The following is a 17,768-nucleotide window of genomic DNA, read 5'->3' on the forward strand; positions in this document are numbered from 1 at the left end:
TCTTACCTGTTTCTGCTCTGAAGGAATAGATGTTTGTTAGATCATGTTTTGTACAAAGTGAATCTGGATGGGAGTGACTTTTTCATTATTAATCAGCTGATGCACTAGCAGAGTTCTAATTAGGAACATTGCTAGGTCTGTGTCCCTTTTAATAAGTATCAACCCTTTGGGAGTACCTCACCAAAAATGAAATTTCAATATGGATTATATAACAATTGTATATGCCATCATTATTTTATTTGCCACAAAATTGCAATTACCCTTATAAGGAAGCCTGTACTCAAGAAAACAAAAAGTCTGTCATTGTGTGATGTACAATGAGCTAAGTTAAGGTCTTTGAAGCAATTTTTGTTCTTGTCAGATACCCAATAATTGCATAATTTAATGAGCATATAGAGAATGCTAAAATCTTCATATACTTTGTCTTATTTTCTGTGCACAGGCGGTGCAGACACACAAACTGACAAAGAGATGGCTGACCAGAATCATTGATGACAGAGTGAGTATTTTATTACAGGCATTATTATATATTTTTTATAAGTTCTTTATTTTAGTTTTTCTTTCACAAGGATATTAATACACCATTCATAAAATAAATATATACAACAGTTCTGTTATTTTAAGCATAACATCTTCTTTTCCTTAAAGCGGAGGTTCACCCGCACATGACACTATTTCCCCCTAGATGGATGCTCGTTTTGTCTAGGGGAATCGGCTAGTTGTTTTAAAATATGATCCGTACTTACCGTTTACGAGATGCATCTTCTCCGCCGCTTCCGGGTATGGGCTGCGGGACTGGGCGTTCCTATTTTGATTGACAGTCTTCCGACGGTCGCATCGCGTCACGATTTTCCGAAAGAAGCCGAACGTTGGTGCGCAGGCGCAGTATAGAGCCGCACCGACGTTCGGCTTCTTTCGGCTACTAGTGACGCGATGGATGCGACCGTCGGAAGCCTCTCGGGAGACTGTCAATCAAGAAGGAACGCCCGCTCCCGAAGACCCATACCCGGAAGCGGCGGAGAAGATGCATCTCGAAAACGGTAAGTACGGATCATATTTTAAAACAACTAGCCGATTCCCCTAGACAAAACGAGCATCCATCTAAGGGGAAAAGAGAAAAAAAAACATAATTGGGTGAACTCCCGCTTTAACATTAGTTACTCTTTCACCAACAATAACAGTTTTTCAGTTCTACTTCAACAATCTCATCATTTTAATCACACTTTTATAGTCCCATATCTTTGTCCAGATTTTGCGATAGTTGTCCTCCTGCTCCCTTAGCGTCATTGTGACATTTTCCATTTGTTGAATTTCTGTTATTTTAGCAAACCATTGTGCTCTAATAGGAGAGACGGTACTTTTCCATAGAGCTGGAATGGAGAAAATGATATAGTTGCGCTAAATAATAATCTGACTAAGTGTATAGACCAAAAAGGATTTGGGAAGACAATGAAATACGAAAGAGGTGCTAATAGTGAAATTAAACATCCATGGTGTCACAAAATATGCAACACAGCATATCAAAGAAAAACAATGTCCGCAAACAGAATATATAAATAAATATATAAAGTCCAGTCCCACAGGGAAGGATGGGAAAAAGGAGTGAAGAGTGTAAGGGAAAGGAAAGGTCCAGTCTACCCTATCAAACGCTTTTTCTGCATCTGTGGATATAAGCACTAGGGGTTTTTGATATTGAGAAAAATGTATAGCACTTATGACTAGGGTTGAGCGAACCCGAACTGTAAAGTTCGGGTTCGGTACGGACTTTGGGTTTTTCCCGAACCCGAATAATTGGAAAAAGTTCGGGTCCGGGATCGGAGTTCGGGAAAAAAATGTGCGGAGGTCCCCGCAAATTCAATAACCAGACCCTTTAGGTTTGGTATGGATATTAAGGGGAACCCCGCCGTCAATTAAAAAAAAATAAATTACGTGCGGTTCCCCCTAAATATCCATAACCAGACCCTTCAGGTCTGGTATGGATATTAAGGAGAACCCCGCCGTCTATTTAAAACAAAAATGACGTGCGGTTCCCCCTAAATATCCATAACCAGACCCGTTATCCGAGCGCGTTGACCTGGCCGGCCGCAGAAAAGAGGGGGGGACAGAGTGCGCCCCCCCCTCTCCTGAACCGCACCAGGCCACATGCCCTCAACATGGGGAGGATGTCCCCATGTTGATGGGGACAAGGGTCTCATCCCCACAACCCTTGCCCGGTGGTTGTGGGGGTATGCGGGCGGGAGGTTTATCAGAATCTGGAAGACCCCTTTAACAAAGGGGACCCCCAGATCCTGACCCCCCCCCTGTGTGAAATGGTAATGGGGTACATTGTACCCCTACCATTTCACGAAGAAAGTGTAAAGTCTTGTAAAAAAAACACACGCACACACCGTAGAATAAAGTCCTTTATTAATAAAATAAAAATAACTCCAGCGGTGACAATCCACTTGTCCTTCATTTTTTCGTCTCAAAAACATCCCAACGATTATCGATTTTGTGCCCATAAACTGTCCGAAAAACGAACGAACTGTCTAAATGACCGAATTTTGGCTGATTTTTCGTATAGTGTATGGCCGGCATTATTGGAAATCTCTGGTTGGCAGCTAGAACCAGTGACATTAGTAGATTTCCTCTCCACTCTTGTCCTAGTAACAACTCAAAATCTAAGATTTTTGTTCTTTGTGATAAGTCACCAGGATAAATAGAGAAGGTGAGGCTAACCAACAGAAATAGACTAAATAGGAAAATAAATAGAGAAACAAGAGGGTGAAGGTAACCAACAGCAATAAAAAACGGTGTTCCAATTTCTCTCCACCGTATGCATAAAAAAATAAGGTTTTGGCTGCTGTTGTGCTTTCAGAATAGCTGTGAAAAATAGATAAATGCTGCCACCTAGTGGTGTAACGTATAGAAACAATTTATCACTAAATATAAATGAGACCAGGATGGAGGCGCATGAATACATGCTCTTTATTTAATGTTCCAATTACGTTTCTTTTAATTTAGTACTAGAACTAAACAGAGGGCTCATTTTATACAGACATTGGGATTCACCTGTCCAGTAATCTTAAAAAGCTGTCAGTACCTAGCTGTTTTACCTCAATCCCTATTTAGACAGTAAGTTCTAAAATAGTTGGTATATGTGGCCAAATAGCCATAATATGTGCACCAGAAGTCCTTCTAATCTCCAGAGTTTTGAAACAGCATTTTTTTTTTTTAAGTTCCTTAACCACTTAAGACCCGGACTAAAATGCAGCTAAAGGACCCGGGCAGGTTTTGCGATTCGGCACTGCGTCGCTTTAACTGATAATTGCGTGGTCGTGCGACGTGGCTCCCAAACAAAATTGGCGTCCTTTTTCCCCACAAATAGAGCTTTCTTTTGGTGGTATTTGATCACCTCTGCGGTTTTTATTTTTTGCGCTATAAACAAAAATAGAGCGACAATTTTGAAAAAAATGCAATATTTTTTGCTATAATAAATATTTCCCCCCAAAAAAAAAAAAAAAAAAAAATTTCCTCAGTTTAGGCCGATACGTATTGTTCTACCTATTTTTGGTAGAAAAAATTGCAATAAGCATTTATCGGTTGGTTTGCACAATATTTATAGCGTTTACAAAATGGGGGATATTTTTATTGCATTTTTTTTTTACTACTTATGGCGGCGATCAGCGATTTTTTTTTTTTTTTTTTTTGTGACTGCGACATTATTACTCTCCCCGTTCTTCAGCTCCGGGGACCGATCGCGGGACTCCAGCGGCGATCGGGTCCGCAGGTCCCGCAGCGTCGGACCGGGTCGCGGGTGCGCACCCGCGACCCACGGCTGGACAATAGCACAGCGCATACCTGTACGTGCATGTGAACAGCCGTGCCATTCTGCCGACGTATATGTGCAGGAGGCGGTCCTTAAGTGGTTAAGGACCGCCTCCTGCACATATACGTCGGCAGAATGGCACGGCTGGGCACAAGCACGTACCTGTACGTCCTCTTTAAGTGCCCAGCCGTGGGTCGCAGGCGCGCCCGTGACCTGGTCCGAAGCTCTGTGACCTCGCCCGCGGGACCCGCGGACCTGATCGCCGCTGGAGTCCTGCGATTGGTCCCCAGAGCTGAAGAATAGGGAGAGCTGTGTGTAAACACATCTTCCCCGTTCTTCACTGTGGCGCTGTCATTGATTGTGTGTTCCCTAATATAGGGAAACACGATCAATGATGTCACACGTCCAGCCTCGCCCCCTACAGTTAGAAATACATATGAGGTCACACTTAACCCTTTCAGCGCCCCTTAGTGGTTAACTCCCAAACTGCAATTGTCATTTTCACAGTAAACAATGCATTTTCAATGCATTTTTTGCTGTGAAAATGACAATGGTCCCAAAAATGTGTCAAAATTGTCCGATGTGTCCGCCATAATGTCGCAGTCACGGAAAAAAACGCTGATCGTCGCCATTAGTAGTAAAAAATTAATAAAAATGCAATAAAACGATCCCCTATTTTTGTAAACGCTATAAATTTTGCGCAAACCAATCGATAAACGCCTATTGCGATTTTTTTTTTTTAAAAATATGTAGAAGAATACGTATCAGCCTAAACTGAGGAAATTTTTTTTTATATATTTTTTAGGGATATTTATTACAGTAAAACGTAAAAAATATAGATTTTTTTTTTTCAAAATTGTCACTCTATTTTTGTTTATAGCGCAAAAAATAAAAACTGCAGAGGTGATCAAATACCACCAAAAGAAAGCTCTATTTGTGGGAAAAAAGGACACCAATTTTGTTTGGGAGCCACGTCGCATGACCACGCAATTGTCAGTTAAAGCGTTGCAGTGCCGAATCGCTAAAACTGGCCAGGTTCTTTACCTGCCTAAAGGTCCGGGTCTTAAGTGGTTAAAGTGGACCTGTGCTAAGATGTTAGCTTAATTATAACTAAAGGCAAAGCCTTCCTTTTTTTTTTCATAGTGGAGAGGGATTAGAACACCTTTTCGTTTTCGTCTTGTGTCCCTGTTGGGGAGATTCAGCCGCTCTATTTGTCCCCTTTTTAAAGTAAAGCAAAATCCAACATTTTGGGTTGTCCCCAGATAAGCAATAGAGGGAAATTTTCCAATGGGGACACTAGTTCTAAAGACCTGGAGTCCCCAAAAGATTCCCTTAATTTGCAGGGATTTTCTCACTTCCTGTTTTTGCAATGGGACAGGAAGTGAAGGTAAATATCCCCAATGGGACACAGATGGTATAAAAATAAATCTTAGAAGGGTAATAACCCTCCCTAATGTAGTTGCCTATAGTTCTGCTTTAACCACTTCAAGACTGCAATACATATACTTGTACATACAATACATATATATGTTGTGGCTTTAAAGTGGTTTACTGGAACCATAGCTGTCAGCCATAGCTTCAGTATTGTTTTCTTTTTCAGCAGCTGATTCCCTTTCTGTTAAAAGCAATCCAAGCAGCTGATTAGCCGATAGATCGCTTTTAGAATCGTTGGGAGGGGGAGTCCCCCCTCCTCCACCACTCTCTGGTGTGCTTTTTTGTTTGGGGGGCTCTTCCATCATATTCAATCCAGCAGTTTCAGCCAATAAAAAAACAAGTGATCGGGGACCATAACCTCCCAGACCATCTCTATGGTCTTGGACAGGGGTCTCAAAGCTTTGTAAATAAGTCCTTTAGACTTTAAAGCAGAGTTCCACCCAAAAATGGAACTTCTGCTTTTTGCAATCCCCCCCCCCCTCCGGTGTAACATTTGTCACCTTTCAGGGGGAGGAGGGAGCAGATAACCTGTGTAATCCAAGTATTTGCTCCCGCTTCTGGGCATAGCTCACCATGGTGATCGCAGTGACCTACGCCACGTCCGGCGCCTAGTTGGTCCCCCCCCCCAGCGCCTACTTGGTCCCCCCCCCCCCTCCGCTGTCTTCTATGAGAGACACAGTCCCAGAACACAGCAGTGTGGGACCAGTGGGATCACGCCGGTGACTCGCGAATGGGCAGTAGGGAACCACGAAGTGAAGCCGCAAGGCTTCACTTCCTGATTCCCTTACCGAAGATTGCGGCGGCAGCAGCCGGGAAGCCGAGTGAAAGATCAGCTTCCGTTTCCGACATTGCGGGCGCCCAGGACAGGTAAGTGTCCTAATATTAAGTCAGCTGCTGTATTTGTAACTGCTGACTTTAAAAAAAAAAAAAAAAAATGTTGGCGGAACTCCACTTTAAGAGAGCCAGACTGTGGCCAGCGGGAGTGAAAATTTTCCTGGATTCATTGGGAGTAAACCTGACATTTTGTATTAGATGGCGGAATAGTGCCCCATTGTTGGGGTCAATGTGAGAAATGGTGCTCCATATTTGTCAGAACAGTGTCTCGTATCGGTGGAAGTAGTAGTGCCCCAAAGCCCAGAAAAAGGCAAGCAAAAGGCCACATTCGGCCCCTGGGCTGCAGTTTGGAGATCACTGGTCTAAACGAATCGATTGGCATTTTGTGACTTCTGGTTAGGGAAAATGTAAACTGAGGCATTTGTGTTTCTGGAAAGCATGAGATTGTTGATGATGTTTTTATTTTTGTCACTATAACGTGGACCCATCACTGCTTATTGCTATCACAAGGGGTGTTTACATTTCTTGTGATAGCAATAAAAGTAATATTTTTTTTTTAAAGAAACAGTGTAAATATAAAATAAATACAAGAATAAAATACAAAAATGTAAAGTGCCGTGTCTCCCCATGCTCCTGTGCAGATGAAAACGCATATGTAAACGGTGTTCACACCACACATGTGAGGTATCGCCACAAACGTTATAGTGAGAGCAATAATTTTAACTCCAGACCTCCTCTGTAACTCTAGACGGGTCACCTGCAAAGAAAATATTTTAAGTGTCACCTATGGAGATTTTTAAGTATTGTAGTTTGTTGACATTCCACGAGCGTGCGTAATTTTAAAGCATGCTATGTTGGGTATCTATTTACTTAGCGTAATATCATCCTTTATATTTTAGAACTTGGGTTACATATTGTGTTTTTTGCATTAAAATTCCATAAAGTGTATTTCCTTACAAAAAAATTGCATTTGAAAAATTGCTGTGGGAACCGTGTGTAACATTAAAATATGCAAAATATATATATATATTTAGGGTTGTCCCGATGCCACTTTTTCGAGACTGATTACTTTTTTCAAGTACTCACCGATACTTTTTTTTTTTTTTTTTTTAATGTCATGTGACAGTGGCAGTATTTTTTTTTTTGTTTGTTTTTCTTTCCAAATTTTATTTTTATTTTTTATTTTATTTTTTTACAGTGCTTTCTTTTTCTTTTATTTTTTTAGGGGGAGTGTGTGTGTGTGTGTGTGTGTGTTTTTTTTTTTTTTATTATTATTTTTATTATTTTTTTAAATTCATTTTTTTTATTTATTGCATTTCTTTTTTTATCAGCTTTGTTGGGGGGTCTTTGGTGAGATATCAGGGGTCTTGACAGACCCCTGACATCTCCCCTCTGAGACAGAGGAAGGGACTAAGGACACAGATTCCCCAGTCCCTTTCTCTGCAGCCTCAGCTAAAATGAATGGACAGAGGCTCCTCTCCATTCATAAACTGAAGCATCGTAAACGCAGGTTACGATGCTCAGTTATGTGAATGGACGGAGTCAGTGATCACTGACTCTGTTCATATTGAAAAGGTAGGAGCCGGATTTAGCAGCTCCTACCTCCGCTCTCCATCCTGACAGATTGAGGGAGTGGAGGAGGACATTGAGGGGGGGGAGAGCAGCACGGAGGGGGATACAGGGACAGTCAGCGGTGATTGGTGCGGCTTTGGGGGGAGTTACAAACGCCGATCACCACCACCACCACTGCCCAGGTATCGGGTGAAGCATCGGAGCATTTCCCCAAGTACAAGTACCTGGGTAAATGCTCGGTATTGGTGCCGATACTAGTATCAGTATCGGGACATCCCTAAAATATATATAATCAATAAAATGTTAAAGTGCTTTTAAAAGATCTTTGTTATTAAAAAGGTATACTTCCCTGCTCTGCGCAATGATTTAGCACAGAGCAGCCCTGATTTTTGCTGTCCTGAGGTCCCCAGCTGGCTTTCCTTGCTCCTCTTGCTTTCACGTACACCCCCGGCAAGCCGCTTATTTACTCGTCTAGGCTCTATCCCGAGCCAAGCAGTGTATGTCTATTAACAAACACAGTGTGGCTTGGTCTGATGCCCCTGCTCCCTCATCATTGAATTTAATTGACAGTAGCAAGAGTCAATGGCTCTCGCTGAGTCCAGTGAGGAGGGAAAGATCATTGCGCACCATTGGGCGGTAGCTGCACCTAAATGGATTTTTACCTTCATGCAGAGAATGCATGGAGGTAAAATGAACTTTAGCCTTTACAACCACTTTAGAACTGTGTTAAAGAGGAACTAAAGTTCACAATATGTGCTTTTGCTCCAACAGTCCAATGTCTCCAAGCAGGGCCGCCATCAGGAATTATGGGGCCCCTTACACAGCTTCAGGCATGGGCCCCCTGGAGCAGAGAACCGGGGGGGGGGGTGCTGCCACCTGAAATTGAGAAGGGGGGGCCCTTTACAAAAAAAAGAAATAAAGAAATATATATATAAAAAAAAAAAATTACAAAAAAAGGGGGGTTGCAATCCGGGGCCCTGGGAACCTCTGGGCCCTTTAATAATAAAAAAAAAAAAAATATATATATATATATATATATATATATATATATATATATATATATATATATATATATATATATATATATATATATATATATATAAATAAAAAAAGGGTGGTTGCCATTCGGGCCCCTAGGGACCTGTGGGCCCTTTAATAAAAATAAATAAAAATAAAATATATTAAAAATATTTATTTTTTTTTATAAAAAAAAGGGGGGGGTTGTCATCTGGGGACCTCCGGACCCCTTACAAAAAAAAAGGGGGGGTTTGCCATCCGGGCCCCTGGGGACCTCCGGGCCCCTTACAGGTGTACTGCCTGTACCCCCCTGATGGCGGCCATGTCTCCAAGGTCCATTGCTGGCACTTTCTCCCAAACATCTTCCTGGTGCTGGTCTTTGGCCATCTTGATTGGCTGGCACGGGATGGTGTAACATGCAGGAGTTCAGTCATTCTGGCACTGTGCTGGAATATATACTGAGCTGTGCATGTGCACATTTCTGAGAAGACTACTAGCAGGCAGAGGTGTATTTAGGTTTTGTGCTGCCCTAGGCCTGGTGAAACTCGCGCACCCCCTACTTTATATATGACACACCCCTTCCTTTTTAAGACCTGTCCTGTCATTTTCATGGGATGAGCACAGGGGGACAGGGTGGGATGAGCACAGGGGGACAGGGTGGGATGAGCACAGGGGGACAGGGTGGGATGAGCACAGGGGGATAGGGTGGGATGAGCACAGAGGGACAGGGTGGGCTTTTTTTCGCCACCCCCCGCAAAGTGCCGCCCTAGGCCTGGGCCTTGTCGGCCTAGGCCATAATACATCTCTGCTAGCAGGTAAGCAAGAAAAGAGCTGCCTGCATTCATAAGTTGGGCTTTTTAATTGTTGCTGGAGTGGAATAAAATAGCCAAATCGCTTAATTTTTTTGGACAATGTCGGCCTCTGTTTTCTTCCAGTGCTGCTCAGACATCAGGAGGCTTATGTTCATGAATATGTGAGCTTTTTTGACTGGGAAGATCAGACTTTAGGTAAAGCGTATCTATGGTCAAAATGTAAAATCATATTCATGTCTGCATTATATTTCAATTATTTCTAGTCTATTCCTATTACTTCGAACAATCTTGACATTTGTAAACTTGCGCTGTGAATATCCCCACACATTTACTTTCTTGAATTCTGCAACCCATAGTCTCTATGCCCTGTGAGTAGGCACTGCTGTGCTACAGTATTCTTAACGGTTTCAGAAAGCGGGGGTCAGTACAGGAAGTACAGCTTGCAGACAGCAAGGTACCATGGGATATGTAGTCCTTAGAAATGGAAAGTAAACAGCAAGGTAGAAGCGCTGAAGCATGCATGGAATTTAGGGATTTGTGAAAAGAGATGGCCAGCAGACAGGCAGCACTCATCACATAGATTTTATAAAAAATCTTATATTGGATTGTCAAAAATAATTGTGTTGTTATGCTGATGTACTAAAGGTATCCTGTGGCAGCATTTTCTAAAGAAAAGGCAATCATATCAGCTCTTCTGTTACTTTTTATTTACGCTTCCAACAAGACTGTTAACATGTGAGCATAGGATTTAAAACAGTATTAAACCAGAAAGCAAACTATACTGTAAACTTAAGTTGGCAATTAAATGTGATGGCTGCATTAGTTTTGTTTTTTTAGGCTTGGTCTCTTCTATTTTCATCTGGGGATCCAGCGAGCAAGTCCTTTTTTTTATTTTTTTTTCACAACACAAACTTTTCAGCTTACATGGATGAGAAAAAACACTCAACACTGGCAGGCATGATTAAATTTACCAGCTTTTATTTATTCCTGCAAAACCTTTATCCCAAAAGAAAAAAAAACAACAACTTTGCTCTAACTGATTTAGCTGAAGTTTGGCCTCAATTTGTTAGCGGTTTAAAATCTGCCCTAAATCCCCCCCCCGACTGATAATGGTGCTGTCTGCTCTGCCCCCTCTTCTCATTCCTCCAGAGTTGTTTCTCACTAATACAGGAAATGTATTATTGGTCAGATCACCAGGTGAAAACAAAGGGGGAAACAAGCCAAAGAAAAGAAAACAATCATCTAATACATTTTTGGGTTTATTACTGTAAACCAGTGCTTCTCAATTATTTTCTGTCATGCCCCCCCTAGGAAGAAGAAAACATTTCGCGCCCCCCCCCCCCGCGCGACTGTAAATAGTATCATTTGTCTATAAAATTGTTATAAGTACACCTCTGCATAACACCGTATCCTTTATAACCTTATTATCCTTATTTGGCTTCATGCTGTCCGCTGCCAACATTTTTAGACATAGTAAGCACACCGGTCTTTCCTCGTCTCCCACCGTAGTCACAGTGAAGCCAAGCGCTACATACGCCTCGTCATATTTCCTCGTCTTAGCCTTCGGGAGTCACTTGAGGGTCTGCTACACTTCGTGTCTACAAAGAGTCACACGGGCGGGTTTGGCCAATCAGGATAGAGCATTATGTCTATCCAATCGGGTCTGTTCTCCTCGAAAGGGTCACGTGGTCCTCCGCGTCGGGCTGCTACTGGGGCTGCGCTGGGACAATCTCAAGTGATCGCGCCGCACTGCTCCCTCTCTTGGCAGTATGCAGTATTTGCCGAGGTCAAACGAGCCCCCCTTTACGGAGCCTCGCGGCCCCCCAGGGGGGCGCGCCCCACTATTTGAGAAGCACTGCTGTAAACAAATCACAAACACAAAAACGCTCTGTACTTCTGCATAGCATAGTGCTTAGAGATCACAGGATATCTTTGAGAAAACCAGCCCGGGGACTTCATTTTCCAGTTTAGGTCTGGCCTTATTCCATCCATTTATCCAGTGGAGGCTATGATTTTTTTTTTGACTTTTATTTTTTTTTTTCCAGAAAAGTTTTTATTGAAAGTTAATGTCAATACATTCAGATATGCATTACATAAGTAAGTGGTTAATATGACACAAATAAAGTTGGCAAAGAATATCATATAAACCTTACATGTGTACAAAGGCCAAATGAAGAACAACAGATCGTAACCCGTCCCCAACACATGTCTTCTGTACCGAAGGTATATTTGCATATAAAGAAGGAACACCAATAAGGGTCTCATTTATCTAATACCCATCCTAATAAAGTAAACTAGTGAATATAACGTTTAAATGATAAAATAGCTCTTATCGCTCTATCCTTACACATATATCCTAGTTGCAGACATTTAACTAAATAAACAGAGACTATGAGGAGCAATTCCCCGTCCCGTATACCCCCTTCAGAAACATTAGCTGAATACTGGAGAGGGGGGATAGGAACAAGGAGAAGTTCAATAACGCAAACATCTGGTCAAAAACCTAAATGTTTTTAACCTTCTGCTGAAAAACGAGTCCCAGGTAATAGAAACCTCGGGCCTACCTATAATTAAGAAATTCCTTTCCCAGAGGCTTCAAATCCTCCCAATGAAATTATGATTTTATTTCACACTCCGCAGGTGCACGCATTCGTGCACTACCAAGGGGGTTAAAAGAATATGAAAGGAGTTGAAAGACAGAGCAGTGCAAGATAAAAAGTATGTCTATAGCTTTTTTACCAGAAAGACCTCGGTCAGAGAAAAAGAAAAAAGATCTAGCTATAAAAGGAATTCGAATCATTAGGCGGGAACCTATGTTGAGTTATGAGTAGTGGGGGTCCTATATAATGTCCAACATCTCCAAATGTGTCTAAATTTTTCCGAGTTGTCATTAGCCTGATGAATCAACCTTTCCATCATCTCTATTTTATCCACCCTCACCTGCCAATCCAACAGTGTAGGCGGAATGGGGTCCTTCCACCGTATCGGGATACATTGAGTAGCCGCATTGATTAAGTGTAATACAAGTGATTTCCGATAGATTGATTGTGGCAGAGAGGTGTGATGAAGAAGAAACTGCCCTGGGGTAAAGTCAGGTGTATAGGAGGTAATCTTGGCAATATGCGAATGTACCTCCTGCCAAAAGGGCTGTAGTTTCGAACAGAAGTGGAGGCTATGATGACCGGTTAACTTGAGATCCTTCAATTGATCGTTTGACACTAGTCCTTACAAGCCTTTCCTGACTTTCGGAGACCTATGTCCCCTTATGTCCATGTGTTCTGGTAAGCCTGCATTTTTTCCGGTGGTGGGAATACTACACATGGAAGAAGTCACTTATTTGATGTCTTGATACTTCTCACCTTATTCACTTGGTGGATCCTGAATGTAAATGGACTATATCATATATCTACTATCTTGGCAGTTGACACATTATTGATGCACATTTGAATTTTCACTGTCGTGATTATTATTTTTTCAATGTTTTTCATTGCGACTACCATTGTCTAAGCGCTACACGTATATTTCCGTTTGTCTTTTTGCTTTTTTCAAATCAGCCGTGTTAGCAGCTATAACGTGTATTGGCAGTGCAGGGTACCCACACTTTTTTTCACTTAAAGTGGAGTTCCACCCATAAATATAACATTACATCAGTAGTTTTAAAAAAATGTCATTAGTCCTTTAAGATTTTAATTTTTTTTATTTTTTAGATGCCTTCAAAGTGTTGTTGCTAGGCAGAATAGTTAATCTTCCCTCTTCCTGCACCTAGGTGCTTAAGCTTTCTAACCTACACCGCACAGACTCCTGGGAATGTAGTGGGTGTAACTTTCCAGGAGTCTGTGCACTCCCCAGTCTCGAAAGAATCATGTGACTTGGACTGTACAGGTGTTGAAACCTGATCTGAAACCTATTACACTGCTTGTGCAGCACTGAGCATGTGCGAGATCTGCAAGGCTGCAATCCAGAAAGTCATACAGTCTGGCTTCATGATGCCCACACTTAAGATGGCCCCAGTCAATTTATATTTTATAAAGTGTCTAAATGCTGTAACAACCTAACAAAACGGACCTTAGTTTACAGACTAACTTTACTAGAATACATTAAGCTTGTGTATTACAGGGGTATTTATATTTAAAAAGTGAAATTGTGGCCGGAACTCCGCTTTTAAATTTGTGACAAAATTAGATTTTATTGGATTTCTTTTAAAATAGAAGAAAATTATCTTTTTTTTTTTTTTTTTTTTTTTACAAATTGCTGCTCTTTTTTCGCTTTTATCGCAAAAAATAAAAAACGCAGTCATGAATAAATACAACCAAAAGAAAGCTCTATTTGTGCAAACAAAATGATAAAAGAAATATTTTGGTACAGAGTAGCATGACGCGCAATTGTCATTGAAAGTGCGAGAGCCCTGAAAGCTGAAAATTGGTCTGGGAAGGAAGGGGGCGAAATAGCCCGGTATTGATGTGGTTAAGGAGTTTCCAGTCTAATGCCCCTTCCTTCGTCATACACAAGTACATATGTCATTCTATTTTTTTTTTTTATTTTTTTTTACACTCAGACAGCTGGTGGTACAATTTCCATCTCTGCTGATATTGGATTTATCTCTGCTCTCTGTACAGGGTACAGCGAAAGACATTTTTATCTATGTGATCGTTTTAAGGCAAGCCAAAATGTAAAAGCTCCATGTTTACACATCGCTCTCTCCTGAGACTGGTGCATTCAAATGTAGTTTATAATGAGTTCCCTGCAGTCTAGATTTCCCTGCAAGCATGACTTTGGAAAAAGGAAAGGCCTGTTGGAGGTTTAGTATTTCTGGATATTGTCTTTCCTGACCTCTGCACTATATATTGGCTGATTATCCTATACCCGCACATTATATTCATGGTCTCTATTAAAGTGGCAAAGGTGAAGCCTCCTTCCTTCATTTCTGAAAACCTTTTTCAGAACAGCTTCTAAGCCAAAGGGCCTAGTGTCCTCCTTTTTTATATCCAATGCATTCAGACTTGAGCTTCATACACACGGTATGATTGTTGGCCAAAGGGCGTGTGCCAGGATCTTGTCTTGCATACTAACAGTACACAATTGTCTTGCCACAAACAGGAATGTAGTGACGTACTACGAAGAATTTCAGCTCTTGAGCGCCACCTGAACGGCCGCTCCATGCAGTCCTATGGAGCGTCGGATGTCAGCGGAGACATGTCCGCTGACATCCGATCCGATCAAAATCGGACGTATGGTGATACGTTCATATCCGTCCATGGCGGATCAGTGAGATCTGATGAAAACGGACTGTCCGTTTTCATCAGATCGCTCCATAGGAATCAGCGGTGCTGCACAAGCCCCTCCCCGCTCAGTGAGCAGAGAGGAGCTTGTCATCTGCCAGCTCAGCGGAGATCTGCGGACTGATCTCCCGCTGAGCAGGCGGACTCCGTAGCGATGGAGTCCGCCTCGTGTGTAACTGGCCTAACAGTTAGAATCCCTCCCTAGGACACACTTAACCCCTTCCAGCCCCCTAGTGGTTCACTGTTGGTCACATTTATACAGTAATCAGTGCATTTTTATATTACTGATCGCTGTATGAATGTGAATGGTCCCAAAATAGTGTCAAAAGTGTCCGATGTGTCCGCCATAATGTCGCAGTCATGAAAAAAATCTCAGATCGCCGCTATAACAAGTTGATAAAAAAAAAAAAAAAAGCCATAAATCTATCCCCTATTTTGTAGATGCTATAAGTTTCGCAAACCAATCAATATATGGTTATTGCGTTTTTTTTTTTTACCAAAAATATGTAGAAGAATACGCATCGACCTAAACTGAGAATTGGCTTTTTTTTTTTTTTTTTTAAATGGGATATTTATTATGGGAAAAAAGTACAAAATATTCTTTTTTTTTTTTTTTTTTTTTTTTTCATAATTGTCTTTTGTGCTTTTTGTTTATAGCGCAAAAAATAAAAACCTCAGAGGTGATCAAATACCACCAAAAGAAAGCTCTATTTGTGGGGAAAAAATACGTAAATTTTGTTTGAGAGCCACGTCGCGTGACCACGCAATTGTCAGTTAAAGCGACACAGTGCCGAATCGCAAAAAGTGGCCCGGTCATTTGGCAGCCAAATGGTCCGGGGCTGAAGTGGTTAAACTTCTCTTGTTTGTTCCCTGTTGGTCTTTTGAATGTCTAGGTTAAAGTGTTCTGCTATACCTGTCTGATAAGTGCAAAAAAAATTAGAATTATTGTGAGCTTATACAGTACTGTACCTTGAAAAAGTATTCATACCCCTCGGGCTTCACAGAACATCTATATTTATACTGACATTAAATTACACATAGGTGGACTCTATTTACTAATTGGGTGACTTCTGAAGGCAATTGGTTCCACTAGATTCTAGTTAGAGGTATCAGAGTAAAGGGGAGCTGAATACAAATGCATGCCACACTTTTCACATATTTATTTGTAAAAAAAAATTGAAAACCATTTATCATTTTCCTTCCACTTCACAATCATGTGCCACTTTTTGTTGGTCTGTCATATAAAGTCCCAATAAAATACATTTACATTTCTGGTTGTAACTTGACAAAATGTGGAAATTTTCAAGGGGTATGAATACTTTTTCAAGGCACTGTAACTTCCTGTTCTCTCAGCTTGTGCTGTACTCTTATCAGTTAGCAGTATGAACTGCAACCCCCTCCCCCATGTTATGGAGAAGAAAACAAGAGGAGGTGTTCTGTAGTCCTGTCCAAGGGTGACACCACTGGGGTATAAAGATCACTGTGGGGCATGTGCAAAGTAAAACTAAAGGCAAAACTTTTTTTTTTTCCATCGTGGATGGAGTATGGAAGCATTATAACCCCTGTCAGTTTTTTTTTTTCCATTGGGGGGGGGGGGGGGCATTAAAACCACATGGTTGGGTTTCAGTTTTACCGAAATCCCCCAACAGGCATACCCCCCAACCGCTTCTCAGACAGTTGAGGGGTGTGTACATATGCTGCAGCCATGATACTTTTTATTGCGGTGCAGCAAAAATTATACCAGTTACTTTTTAAATGTGAGTGCCCCGCAAATGTGTGATATGCATGCAGTTGTAGCGTGCTAGTGCAGGATTAGCACTAAAGGGTGATACAACGCCTCCTCACTGCCTGTCAAATGCTCTTTGAGGAGCAATCTGAATGTTGATCACTCTTCAGAAGGCTAGTGTAAGCTTAGCACAGGAAACCCTGATCTCCACCCCATATACAGTAGATCTGTATATTTTGCATGAGATAAGGTTGGCACAAAATGAAAGATTCTTAGAAAGCCATAAAAGAAGTTGCCAAGCTTTGCATAAACCCCGTTTTCAATAGAAGGAAAAAAAACAGGCCATTAAACCAAAAATATTGTAATTCTAATTTTAAATCATCTGAAACCAGGAAAAATTATCCACTCACAAGATTTCTGGCAGAATAAACAAATATTCTTTAGTACTTACTGAGGAGATCAAAAAAAACGCTTCCAATACTATATTTATTAGACAAAAAGAAGACAAACAAGAGAAGTTCATTGTTGGGACATACAGTTTCAAGTGTAGGTAAACCCTCACACAGGTCAACTCCTAAAGCACAGGTGTCAAACACAAGGCCCGCGGGCCAAATCCGGCCCTCCAGGCCATTTCATGTGGCCCTCGCACCTCTCCTGCAGCTGGAGGAGAGCTCCAGCCCCCCTCTGGTCCTCCTCCAGACCCCTACTTTCTGCTTTCAGGAGATGCATCCAGCTTCTTCTCAGCAACACCTTAAGAAAGGGGGGTGCACTGTGATGTAAGGGAGAGTGGGGGACTCAACTTCTGATGGTGGGGTGGCTCTTGACATCTAATGTAAGGGGAGGGGATGCGCTGGACATCTAATCTTATGGATACAACCATTTTGAGGGCAATCATAATGCTGATGTGGCCCACGATGAAATTGATTTAGACACCCCTGCTCTAGATGCTTTATTGCAGTCCAAAATGTTATCTTAATTGGTTCTTGTGTTTTCATTTTCTACCACCGCAATTTCAGTTGTTTTCTGGCCTCCTTTTCTGTTGGCTTGTGCTAGCAGTACACAGTTACGGTCACTAGGTGGCGCTGTTATTTCTCTTTTAGAACATCTGCACAGGTACAAAGCTATTAAACCATTTTTATGTTTTTTATTTTGCTATTTTTTTGCCATTAGCTAGAGGAAAATTGAGGCAGTTGTGGAGCTTTTTAAATGCAATACGCACAGATTAAGCACATTTTTTTTTCTTTACACAGAAAAGTACATTTTTGACAAATAACTTATTTTTTTAT

The 17,768-nt window shown here is 41.5% G+C and overlaps 1 protein-coding gene across 1 annotated transcript in view; it reads left to right on the plus strand.

Moving 5' to 3' along the window:
- The window catches only part of NDUFAF6 (NADH:ubiquinone oxidoreductase complex assembly factor 6), a 65,743-nt gene that overhangs the window by 7,229 nt on the left and 40,746 nt on the right, over positions 1-17,768 (plus strand). Inside the window, exon 4 of the mRNA XM_040354706.1 lies at positions 443-499. Within this exon, the coding sequence (XP_040210640.1) occupies positions 443-499 (57 nt within the window). The remainder of the gene's footprint in view (positions 1-442; positions 500-17,768) is intronic.

Source organism: Rana temporaria, chromosome 5 (genome assembly GCF_905171775.1).
Source record: "Rana temporaria chromosome 5, aRanTem1.1, whole genome shotgun sequence".
Lineage (NCBI taxonomy): Eukaryota > Metazoa > Chordata > Amphibia > Anura > Ranidae > Rana > Rana temporaria.